At 31.2% G+C, this 13,398-nt stretch overlaps 1 protein-coding gene across 1 annotated transcript; it reads left to right on the top strand.

Annotated features, from left to right (window-relative positions):
* The first annotated feature begins 6,765 nt into the window (after positions 1-6,765).
* On the top strand, positions 6,766-8,749 carry LOC120276455 (NDR1/HIN1-like protein 1). Its single transcript, XM_039283208.1, has 2 exons — positions 6,766-7,545; positions 8,339-8,749. Exon 1 carries the CDS (start codon positions 6,905-6,907, stop codon positions 7,517-7,519), a length of 615 nt encoding a protein of 204 aa, XP_039139142.1. The 5' UTR covers positions 6,766-6,904; the 3' UTR covers positions 7,520-7,545; positions 8,339-8,749.
* The last annotated feature ends 4,649 nt before the right edge of the window (positions 8,750-13,398 follow it).

The raw sequence follows: 13,398 nt of genomic DNA, 5'->3' as shown, positions 1-13,398 counted from the left end.
CATCTCTTTCAGTTTATTCTGTGTTTGTATATATCCTTTGGAGTTTACAAGTTAGATTTTCTTCTATCATTAGAAAGTGGTGAAGACATTGCCTTCTGATTAGCTGATATCTCCTCTTTGCTTGTGTAAGTATTATGTGCAAGTGCTTCAACGACTTCTAAAAAAGTAAGCTGTTCAAGAATATGTGCTTTGATAGAATAGAATTTTAAACTGTTCTATCTTGGATAAATACTAGTATAATGTTGTCCTACTGGTAAGTGCTATCTTCTTCTGTTTATGAAAGTGCTCAGAAAAGATTTCACCCTGAAGTGAATTGCATTGTTCAGAGTAATTTGGCTTAATCTTAGGCAATGCGTAATACAGGTTTTTTTTTCCTTGGATGGATCATCTTGGCCTGAAAGTTAGTAGTGATGCAATTAGAAAAAGCTTAATGAGGAGGATAATGCTCCTTGTCTTCTGATTGAATGTGTAGACCACAGCATATAAATAAGCTAGGGAGAGGAGAGTACCACTCCTTGTCTAGTTTTATACAATTTTTCATGCCTGGCCCCTTTCTTGTCAGGTTAGCTTATTCTTTTAGACACAAGTGGTATACTCGATTAAATTTATAAAAATCATGGTCAACATGCTATGTTTGCTTGTAATGAATCTGATTGTTGTGCTTTCTTTCTAAAATGTGGGTTGTAATTTTACACAGATTTACTAGTTACTTTGTAAAGTAATTGGAAGCTATGCTGAACTTTTTGTTGTTGATATGTTCAAAGGCACCTGTGTGATGTGAGAACATAAGCAGAACTAGAACTAATTAATTTTTTAATATGCTTTTTTTTTAATGACATAATTATGTCATTTGTCTGCAACTATGGGGAGAGGGGAGCAACCCAGTAACAAGCTACTTGGAACTTGCAGAGATATTTTTAGTGCTGATTGTATGTTCTTTTAATCTCCAAGACCACTTTGGATGTTCGTGGTTTTATTATATTGGGCCATCATTGCGTGACACGTTGCTGTTAACAGTTGGCCTTGCATGGATTATGCTTTTATGAGTTGCATTTGAGAGAATCAATACTACTTTGGGGAGAGGGGAGCAACCCAGTAACAAACTGCTTGCAACTTGCAGAGAAATTTTTAGTACTGATTGTATGTTCTTTTAATCTCCTAGATCACTTTGGATGTTCGTGGGTTTCTTAGATTGGGCCATCATTGCATGACACATTGCTGTTAACAGTTGGCTTTGCATGGATTATGCTGTTATGAGTTAAATTTGAGAGAGTCAATACTAGTTTGGGGAGAGGGGAGCAACCCAGTGACAAACTGCTTGCAACTTGCAGAGAAACTTTTAGTACTGATTGTATGTTCTTTTAATCTTCAAGATCACTTTGGATGTTTATGGTTTTCTTAGATTGGCCAATCATTGCATGACACAATGCTGTTAACAGTTGGCCTTGATCAGTCATGGACCAAATTTCTCCAGGGCTAGAGTCCAGACTATTTTACAGAAAACATGTCCATCTTCTTGGTGCTAAATACAGGCCTGAATTTTCAGGCTTTCCATGGCATATTCATCAAGTCTGAAACTGTTTTGTTGAAACAGCGTAACCCAGCATATTGGATGTTAACCATAATAATATAATGATGATCTTGCACCCTCTGCCACTGTTATATTGACCCTTTGCATCTTTCTTAATTTTGTTGTTAGAAATGTTTTAATTCTGGTTCGATTGCTCACATTAAGGGATCTCTTATATGTTGAGTTTTGTTGGCTCAGCTTGATTGTTTTTGAATTTTTGCATGCACATTGAATTTTCTGGCTCAAATTAAATGTTTTAGCAAAGCTTGTAGTTATCTCCTTTGAGTATGTTGCATTAAGTTTTTCTCCTCATGTTTTTCTTTATCCTAATTCAAACTAAGAGGTGAAGTCGGTATAAACCTTCTTTCTTTTTTATCCGAGCAGGAGACTTTTTACTATATTCTAATTAATAGGAACTTGTAATTGCAATTTATTTGCTTTACCTGTTACTTGAGGGTCTTATATGACAGAAAACTAAAGAAAAAAAAAACCCTTATTATGTAAGTTTTTGGTGTTCATTGCTCTTTCTCTTATTCAAACGAATGATTACATAACAACATATAGTGTTATTTTGACAGAAGTCTAATGAATTTATGTATTATTAGTTTCAAGAAATTGTTAATAGTTATGTTTCTATATATACTTTGAAAACATTAATTGTTATTCATGAATGTATATTTGAAAATCAATATATTGGGTGAAGAATTCCCATCTCAAGCTTTATTGATGAGTCAGGTTCAATGCATCTTCCGTAACATTGTTAAGCTCACCATATATCCAATGACTGAAGCAATTTTTGTTTTGAAATGTGGAAGAATGAGAAATAAAAGCAGAAAATGTTGAGGGAGTTAGCATGACTTAAGACTGCTTTATAAATTTACTGGCCCAGGAGTATTTTGAATATTTTCATTTATATTACAGCATCTGGATTTATAACCCATTTGAGATGCTAATGTCTTTTGCTTCATTAGTTGCAATTTTTGCATCCTAAATTATAAAAAAATGGGAAACAAATAATGAAATTTTAGTATGTTGTGATTTTCTCCTTAGAAATGATGATTCCTTTGAAGAGCTTAGCTCTTATGGGATATGCTTTGCTTTGTAAATATTAAGTTCTTGAGGTATCAAGGGACCCTAGATTTTTTTGGTTGCTTGGATGATTCTTTAAATGATATGACGGGTGCCTAAATAAATTGACAGGATGACTCAACCGACTATTTGTTATGGTGACGTATCCTCCTCTAGTATTGGTTTTGAGTCTGGGATGTGATGAGCCACCAGACATCTCTTTATATTATCTTTTGACAGTATTATTATGAAAATTATCAGCCTTGCTCAATCCCTTTCATTGCTTTTGTTATGGGTCATTATTTTGTTGGAAAATATCTTACTCTGTTTTGGATAGTATCAATTGACAATTAGGATACAGAATCAAGAAAACAGAAACTAATCTCTAATTCATTTGTTCTAATTATATCATTTCTTTTCAGTTTATTTGTACTTACTGTTTCTGCAATTCTCTAATATTAAAATTTATTCATGTTTTTTTTTTTTCTCATCATCATTAGAATATATCATTCTGTTCTCAAATTGCTCATTTTGATCTTTTCTTTTTCTTGCAAGAATGCTTCTTCAATGTATGTCTAAATGAGTAATTACAAGGCCATGAAATGCATTCTCTTGACATTATCTGTTGATTGTATATTCTTTGACACTTTATACCAGGGTCTTATCTCTTTTTTCCTTTTGTCTCTCCTTTTCTCTTCTTTCAATTATGAAAGAAAAGAATGCAATAGAACAATTTGGTTGTATCACCAATTTTTTTTAGTTTGGTTTATTCTTTGTTCTTTTCTATCACCATCTCTGTTATGCTTTTCTCTTTTTTTCATTTTTTCATAGAATCCCTCATTTGTGAAGCCATCTCTCTTTTCCTTTTAAGCTTTTTTATGTTGTTCCTTTTTCATTAATGTTCAAAATTGTGCTTATAAAGATACCTCGTAAGACTTTTTAAGGAGGGAAAATTAAGAATTAGTCCTTTGAAATTCTCTGTTTGTGAAATCATCTCCTTTTCTTTTTCAGTTTTCTTTTACATTGAGGTTCAGGGATATCCTTTGCTTGATTGAATGCCCAGCAGGCTTATCAACTTGCCCTTTTTCTTTTTCTTTGAATATTCATGCTTGTTTTTAGTTAATATGAAATTCTTAAAAACAGGGATAATCTTATCATCTCCTTGTCATGTCTTTATCTTTTAAGTTTATTTATTACAAAAAAAAAGGAAACATATTTTTGAGGTTTTTGAGTGACATGAAAATTTTAATGCACATGTTCAAATTTTTTTAAAAAAAAATTTGATGTAAATTTTGTTTTCATTCTTCTAATTTGTCTCTTTTTGATAGTATTATTATTTGATAATACTCATTACAAGCAAATATGTCACATTGTTTGCTATCAATTTTCGTAACACATAATTAAAAGCATTATACTGATTTCATAAATGTAATTGAGATGGTGACATTAAGAGTGTTGTTGAAAGGTTGTAATATTTATATGAATTAAAAGTTAGAAAATATTTAGGGTTTGTTTGTTTGGACAATATTAAAGGTTGATCACTATCAAATAGCGTTAGTTTTTATTATTTTATAGTACAGCATCCATCATTTTAAATCTTGCTTTTGGTTGTCGCATGCCTGCAGATTTATCTTCACTTTCACTTGCAGATTATTTTTAAGGGTTTTAGTTTGCGCATGAAAGGGTGGATATATATTAAAAATAAAAATAAAAGTGACATACATACTTGGTTTTCAGGAGATAATCATGAGAGGAATGTCATCCACCTGTGGCACTTCTGTCAATCCTAAATTTAAATAGTCTTTTAGTGGATTGACAATTATATATATATATATATATATATTTAAAAACATTAATTGTTGTAGAAACAAGTTTTTGAGCTTAATAATAAATTAAAAAAACTTTGATAAAAATCATCATATTAATAACAATAGCTTGATGTTTTAAGTTAAAACAACATCCCTAATAAATTGTTGGTTATCGTATTTTACTAGCAAGTAGATATTTTACATGTTGAACTTGATTGATATCTATATTAACAATAGTTAATATAAAAATATGTTTTATTGCCCACTTTTCTTCTAACAAATATTTAATTTTAATTTCTTTTTGTGTCATTAGGGAAATAATTGTTAAGTCTATGTGCTATAAACACATGAACAAAAGCAAAAATTCTCCTTTTTGATGTAAACAAAGAATTATATATATTATTATAAGAATTTTAAAAGTGATCTTTAATGTTCCAGTTTAATAGAGCGATTATAAATAAATAATTTCTTTAAATTATGATGTTTTCAAAACTATGTCATCATTGTAAAGTAACTTAATAATCACTAGCGGTTTTTCATTATTTATTTCTAAGTGTACTTAATTCCTTTATACATTTTTAGTGCATATTATTATTTTTATATCTACATTTATAATATTTTTTTTTTTCAAATATGTTTAAAGTGGTTTATCTATTTTTTTTAAATCTAAATTTTTATTTTCAAGCAAAATTCAAACTTTACAAGAATCACAACACTTTGTGCAACTAACTCTCCAACTTCAACTAAACACATAATTGTATAAGTGTGGGTAATAAATAGTTTAGTGAAGTTTAGTAGAGGACCAAGGGGCTAACAACCTCAACTTTAGTGGTTGATATAATAATGAGGAATTGGAAGAGGAGGATGGTGGAATAACATATCATTATCAACAAGAAAAAGAAGTTAGGTAGTGCATCCACATATTAATATATATATATATATATATATATATATATATATATATATATATATATATATATATATATATATATATATATATATATATTTGTGTGTATAGATATATATATCTATTATTGAAGTCTAGAAAGAGACTTTGCTTTCTAAAAGCACAATATGACCATTTCAACTTTTCTTTAAGAGCTTCCTTCCATCACACCTTCATCATCTATTACCTCATTGTCTCTTATTCCATGATTTTTTTTTTTTATAAATAAATTTCTCTCTCTAGTTATTTATTTATTTCTTTGGAGATATATGGAGAAACAATTTTGAAGATAATTTTTAATTTTTCAAATTTATTTGAAATTTCATATATAGTTCTGTCCCCACTAAGCATTATTTGGGGTTTGGCTTAACCAAATAAATAAAATGTAAATTCTTCATAAATTAGTTAGTTCGCAATAAAATAAGTGCATAAACAATATATTTAATATAAATTTATTACACAAACTGTTATTAAAATACAAAAAAAAGTTATGCATGTATGTATGTATAAACCCAAAACCATTTACATATGCTTTTAATGTTTTTAATAAATTCAAAAGTCCCCACTCTATCATCCAACCTCACTTAGTCACCACCTAAATTGAAAGAAACGTTGTACTCATATGTAATTTATGTATACATATAGAGTGGTTGAATCATAACATTAAAAAAAAAAAAAAAGAATCACCTTTTTGTCACCAAACTATATGACTCATTATTATCTTTCAATTTTCATGAAGATCCAATCATTTAATCCCCTGAATTTAATTTCTCATTAAATCTCACAAATATATATATAATTTTTTAATTTATTTTTGCTCTCTTCCTTATCTAATCTCCCTAAAAACCATACATATATACACATGCATAACTTCATAATTTTTTAAAAGGTATTTATATCTTTCTCTGTCGTTACTGGTTCTATCACCATATTAGACAACTGATAATAAATAATTAATTTTTTTAATAAAATAAATAAGTCACTCACTCCAACCAATTAATATTATGAAAATAAATTTATCCCTCAATCTCTCCTAGTCTTTCATTAGAAAATAATAGATTTTTTATAATGTGAAAATAGTAAGGTGTTAAACATTATTTTATTTTGATAAATTTAATAAGTATAAGATAGTTAAGGGCTTGCATAAGGGTTTGGAATTAATTATGCATCCTCATTCGGTGACACAGGGTTTAAACTATAACCCTACATCTATTATTGTATTTAGTAAAATTTAAATATATGGCTCTTAAATTTTCATAAATTTTCATATTAATACCTTTGATAGCGAGACCAAAGCAGCCGAGTTATCAACCCTTTGGCCACCTATATATATATATATATATATATAATTAATCTTTACCACGTTAACAAGAACTACTTTTATTCTCCACCGCGAAGCACCACACCCCTCAACCATCCATACCATTCTATAATAACATCTCCCACCTTCATCCCACTCCTCCAACTGCACACTAAAAACTCTTGATACTTTCTCTTCTTCAACCTTCACCCATGTCAGAGAAGAGCTGCGGCCACCACGGCCACCACAAGCACCGGAAACTCTACCGCCGCATCGTCTTCACCATCATCTTCTTCATCATCCTCATCCTCCTCGCCATCCTCATCGTCTGGCTCGTTCTCCGTCCTTCCCGCCCTGGCTTTGCCCTCCAAGACTCCTCCATCATCCAACTCAACTTCTCCTCCAACACCAACTTCTTAACCACCACTCTCCAAGTCACCCTCTATTCTCACAACCCTAATGATCGCATCGGCATTTATTATGACCGTCTTGACACCTTCATCACTTACAAAGGGCAGCAAATAACCCTTGCCACTGCCCTTCCTAATGGCTATCAAGGCCACCATGATGTCTCCATTTGGTCTCCTTATTTGTATGGGACTGACGTTCCTTTGGCTCCATTTTTAACGGTTGCTTTGGAGCAGGATGAGAATGCAGGGTTCTTGCTTTTGTATGTACAGGTTGATGGGAAGTTGAGGTGGAGGGTTGGCAGTTGGATGTCTGGCCAATACCATATTACTGTTCGTTGCCCTGCCTTCTTCACCTTTGATGGTCTTAAGTATTCTTTCCGCTTTCGCCAACCTACTTCTTGCACTGTGGATGTCTGATCTTAATTTGCAACATCATCATCATGGTAATTAAATATCATTTGTTTATTTTTTCTTCATTATCGATCATTTCTTTCATGATAATATTGCTTATATATATACATATGTTTTTTTTTTCTCCTCTGCTGAACAATTGCAGTTTGGCTTCTCTATATTTTTTAAAGAAAAAAAATTTGAATTATACAGTATGAAGTAGTGTTAATTAGTTTGGGTTTTTCTTGAATGAATAGGATTAATTTTATATTAAATGCAGTGAGGGGAGTGTTTTTTTTTATTGTTTTTATATGTGTAGTTCTTTATGGAGATGATATGTTTTATTATTATTAAATTTAGATTAGAGGTAATTAATTTTATCTAGTTATAAACATAAAAATGAAATGGGATGATCCTATTTGTTGCCTATATGTATGAAGTGCCTTCAATATTTGCCCACTAATATCAATTTTCTATAAGTTATTCTTATTTATGCTAAATTTGATGATTAAAATGTGAGAAAATTTCAAGTCTATAATCCTAATGGAAGAAAATTTTAGGACCATTAAATTATGGATTTGTTTTGATCACCATTAAATATTGAATTATTTGTCATAAATATATGTGAGTGGTCACTTAATCAAGTAGATGAAGAAATTAATAAATCCACCTTCTCCCACTCGTAACTGTTTTCTTCTTTTTCTTTCTCTTAAATTTAGCACTTATTATTATATTGATCTTGAAAATAATGTCTTTATTATGTTTAATTTCTCAAGCATTATATGGTGATAACTAGAAACAAAAGTTGATATAACAACTCACAAAGAAAGATATTATTAAATGCAGAGAAATGTAGATTGACATGAATTGGAAGAGAAGTTGGAGCTTCTTAGGACTTTGCAAGAGGATGTTATGAATGCCAATCAATACAAAAGGATAAGGTTATATGAGCTTAAAGAAAAGAAAAAAAAGAGATGAAAACAAACAAGGAGTCATCTGTGAATGGGATTGAAGAGTGTCCCATTTGTGAAAGAATCAAGCTGGTCACTAGTCCTTTTCCTACTTAATTATTCAATCAAGGACCCAATTTATTATTAGTAATGTATTATTATTACTAGTAAATTGCAATAGTTTTTTTTAATATAAAAATGGCTTTGTTTCATATTCCAATGTGTTTATTATTATCGATTATAAACTTGGTGGTACTCTCATGTAAATTTTATTATGAGTTGAAATAGAGTCCGTAAATTAATCAAATTTAGTAAAGGCTGCATTCTATTAAATATAAAAAGGAGTAAACATATTCAATTGATGACTATAATTTAATGAATTGGATGCTTCAAGGATGATGACTTCATTCGTTTAATTATTAATGTCAAACTTTCTTGTGGCTGTGAGTTTTCATTTTTTATTTTTTATTTTTTATTTATATTTCATACGCTTGCCCACAGTTTCCAATGTGGTGGGGTCTTAAATTTGGAAAAATGTATGTTTACATATTTACCCTTGGACAAATATAAAATTACACATACACACCATAAAGTCTTGTCTATCATGTGCCACCATAGAAAAATTGATGTTATTGCTTATGTACACACCACTGTTGGTTACTTATGGGTTATTATATTAAATAGTTAAATTATTTTTAAAAAAAACTATCTTTCTCCTCCCATATTCAAATAATTTCAAACTAAATCTCTCAACTATGATTTTAGTGCATAAATATAAAATTTATATAAATAAACATATTTTAAAATATAACAGCTTTCCTAACATTTATAAATCAATTGTATACATATAAATTTACAGGTGATTTTAGTTTATACTTGTTGACTCGGGATAGAAGGACAAGTTCATTTGGTCGATTAGCTAGCTCTACCTATAATTATTAACAAAATAAATTAATATTTAAAAATATATTTATTTATATAATTGTTATATTGGTGCATCTTGAAGAAAAACTTGAGGTGACAAAAAATTTATTTTGTTAGTTTATTTCTCTTCTGTCCTCTATTGTTTTCTTTCCCTCTCAACAGCTTTTTTCCTCCTTTGCTTATGTAGTGGGCAACTTCCACATTGGTCAACACACCAACTGAAACCAACCATCATATCCTGTGCATGAACCTTGCACTCTTATTTTTGTTTATGTTGTTGGGACAAATCAAATCATCTCACCTTCAAATGAAGGGAAACTCAAAACAAATACTTTTTAAAATTGATGGTACCATGATTTTTCTGTCTAAAGAAGATGCATGTCTCCTAAGGAACAAATGGTCCTTGGAAATATCAATACACTGACTTATATATATAATGAACATGCTTTGTTCAACAACCTTATCAAACAGATTGAAAGATGCAAAAGCAAAGATGAACTGGAATTTGCAAAAAGGGGGAAAATACATACTATGCATTGGGATTAATTAAACACACTACAACAAATTTGACTAATGTCTACGGTAACCATTCATAGGGAAATATATCACAATCGTAGGTAAATATTATTACCTACAAAAAAAAATTGTAGAACAAAACGTAGAGAACGGCCCGTAGGTAAAAGTATTTACCTACGATTTCCTATTTTCGTAGCCGGAACTTAGAATCTTTCTCTACGTTATTTTCATAGAGAAATGTAAACAATATTCGTGGCTAAATTAAAAATCGTAGAGGGAAAAGATTATTGGCTACGAATAAAATTATAGGCAATGGTGTCCTTATTTCTCTACGAAATTTAGTTACGAAAAATTTGTTGAGAATAGTGAATTTTTTTTGTTCCGTTATGCTTTATCTACGATAATTTTCGTAGAGAGTTTTCGGCTTTATCTAAGGGGTGAGAAAAGTGCAGTTGAAGATGTCTTTATTTTTAACATAAATTTGGCATGGTAGGGTATTGACAAGGGGCCTCTAATATAGATAAACAACTATTTCTAGTTAGGGTGTAACATAGTTTAGAAGAAATTTGATTTTCAAACATTCCTCTTCTATAAAAATTATATTATGTTATTTGGTTGAGCCAAATTAAAAGGGTACTTTTAGAATTTAGATTTGAATTTATTTTTAAAGTGTTTGCATCTCATTCCTTTTCTCCGATCAAAGTCGAGGGTTCAATTTGTGATTTATCTATATTTCTCAAATATAAATATAAATATATATATATATATATATATATATATATATATATTTTTGAAGAAAAATAATTTATTTAGAACTGACCCAGTTTTAATTTTAATAGGGACTAATATAAAAAGTTTCAAATAAAATTTTATGTTTATAATTAATGTAAAGTATATGTCAATATTATAACATTTCATATTAATATATAAAAAATTATTTTAATTTGTTACACATTGTAAAATAATTAGTGACATAATCCCAATACCCATATTGTTTTTTTTTTTTGAAAAGGTGGATAAACCACTTCAATTAAATGAAACAGAACTAAGAAACAGAACTACAGGTCTCCCACTATCGGCACACATACCGACATAGGGGAACAAAACAAGAAACAACAAAAAAGCCACAAGAAGTGGCACAACACAGAGAGATGGCAACCCAAAAAGACACCACGACATAGGCCACCACTAAGCGGCAAAAACAGAAACTACAACAACAATCAGCCCGTGATCTGAGTCTGAACCTCCTCAGAAGGAACAATGCCTCCTGACTCTTCCACCCTCGGGCCTAAAAAATCCAGACTCCGGCGGATGGCAACAATGGAATCCTCCATCTTCTCTCTTGGACCCTCAGCAACTGTAGAGAACCAAGATAACAACATCTGGTCAATTTTAATGATAATAGCATGCACAGACAAGCAATTGGCATTAAATATGCAATCATTCCTAGCCAACCAGATATTCCACACAATAGCTTTTACTACAAGATCACCCACATCCCTGCAAGCCGGTCTCACAACAGTTCTCCAGGATCCCCAAGCCAAGGACAAGGAAATAGGAGGATCCGGGAGACGAAGTACCCTCACGAAATAATTCCACACCTGTTTAGCAAACGAGCACTGTAGAAACAGATGATCCACCTTTTCTATCCCCGCATGGCACAACACACAGGTAGCAGAAGGGAGTAGATTACATCTTCTATTGGCCAAGTTCTCAAGCGAGAGAATCCTATTATGCCAAGCAAGCCAATTGAAGATAGAAATTTTTTTAGGACACCCCTTATGCCAGAAAAATCTCACAATCGGGCACCGCAGACCACCATCGTTTAGGAAATTATAAAAGGATTTAATGGAGAAATTACCATTTCCTGTCAGCCTCCACCATTTCCTGTCCCCCAAGCTTTCCAATGGCCCCTGCAGACGCAACAACATTATCAGAGAAGGGCGCCTGATCTAAAAGAGATCTCAATTCTCTAATCGTGCCATTGGGGGCCGGAGAACATCTGAATTCCTCAGGCCAAAGGTACATAGGGGCACAACCATTCACCCAACGATCTTTCCAAAACAATGTCTCCATACCCATATTGTGTGTTTGGCAGAAGAATCGAATTAAACTAGTTTAATTTTGAATAACCTACCACTTGAAGTTCGATTAAAATACTAATATTGGCTCTATGAATTATAAACTACTAAAAAAACATTGTATTTCATAGTTATATTGATAATTTCTTTGAGAAAGTGTGATCTTTTATTATGTAAAGTAAATATATATATATATATATATATATATATATATAAGTTGAGATGATGGTGGATGCAAATGGCCTTTTTGAGATGTATTTCAAATATCAAAATATCCGACTTGAAAATACAATTAAAAAAGATCAATGTACTTAATGATGTGACAAAGAAAATAGATCAAATGGAATTGCAAAATACAAATGTAATTTGTATTAAGGAAACGAGTACTTTTATTCTTACATGACATATATTTTATCATGATTGTCTATCTTATTAATGGTCTTCCCACTTTATTACTTGACTAACTATATGTGATTAAGAATAAGTTTTGAGACCAATTAAAACTATGATTATGAGGCAGCTAGTTAGGACTAGTGTTTAAACCACATTTAGATTAGAATTTTTTTAGTCAGATGTAGCCACAAAGATTGCAAAAGTCATGCCAAGAGAGGAGTCATGTGGACACTCAAGAATGTTAAAATGTAGTCGCTAATGTTATCTCCTATTTTTAATATATGACAAATTACTAGTAAAGTTTTCTTCTCATTCATCTGCCATTTTTCCTAGTTTTGGAGTTTCTCATGTAAATCTTCTTGTCTTTTTTTTCTTCATTATTATCTTATCTTCACTTTGATTGTCCATGTTGCAAGGGAAGCATCGAAGGAAGGGGGCATATCCATCAGGACGAGCTCTTACAAAACTCAAAGAAAAAAGCACGCTAAATACGATGATTACATAATGAAGTGAAATGAAGTTAGATGCAATAATTAGAAGAGTGAATTACATTAATGAATGTTTGTAATTAGGAAAAATCTACTAGTACTATAAGGTTATCATTACTTTACAAATCACCTTGGCACACAAGATGTTTGTGAGAATGCCAGCTGTGAAAGTTGTTACAATTATGTTATAACTCTCTATTAATAGTGTGATGAATGAACCGAATGACATCTTTTGGCCTGAAATCATTCTTTCTTTCTTCTCTCTCCCTTTTCTCTTATCTCCTTCTCTTTTCCCTTGTCTCCCTCCTGTGAAATTCTTTGAATTTACCTACCTGCATCATTTGGTGCTTTCATTGACCCCATGATGGAAGGTATGGTGACGGGGGCGCGTGCTGTCGATGAGCAGCTGTCGTTGCGATCAATTAGCTCGTCATGACTCCATCTTCACCAAAATCGATTCACTCTGTATCATCATTCAGCACCATTCCGATTCATTGGAGCCGATACAGAAGACTCACTCTGACTCCTTTGAAATTCTCCAAAGCTCCCTTGCT

This window comes from Dioscorea cayenensis, chromosome 14, assembly GCF_009730915.1.
Source record: "Dioscorea cayenensis subsp. rotundata cultivar TDr96_F1 chromosome 14, TDr96_F1_v2_PseudoChromosome.rev07_lg8_w22 25.fasta, whole genome shotgun sequence".
Classification (NCBI taxonomy): Eukaryota; Viridiplantae; Streptophyta; class Magnoliopsida; order Dioscoreales; family Dioscoreaceae; genus Dioscorea; species Dioscorea cayenensis.
Note: the sequence above shows the minus strand (reverse complement) of the source record. Positions and strands in the feature narration are given on the sequence as shown.

What these genes read in the sequence shown, in the direction of transcription:
- LOC120276455 (XM_039283208.1), top strand. Translation starts at nt 6,905, where the DNA reads ATGTCAGAGAAGAGCTGCGGCCACCACGGCCACCACAAGCACCGGAAA.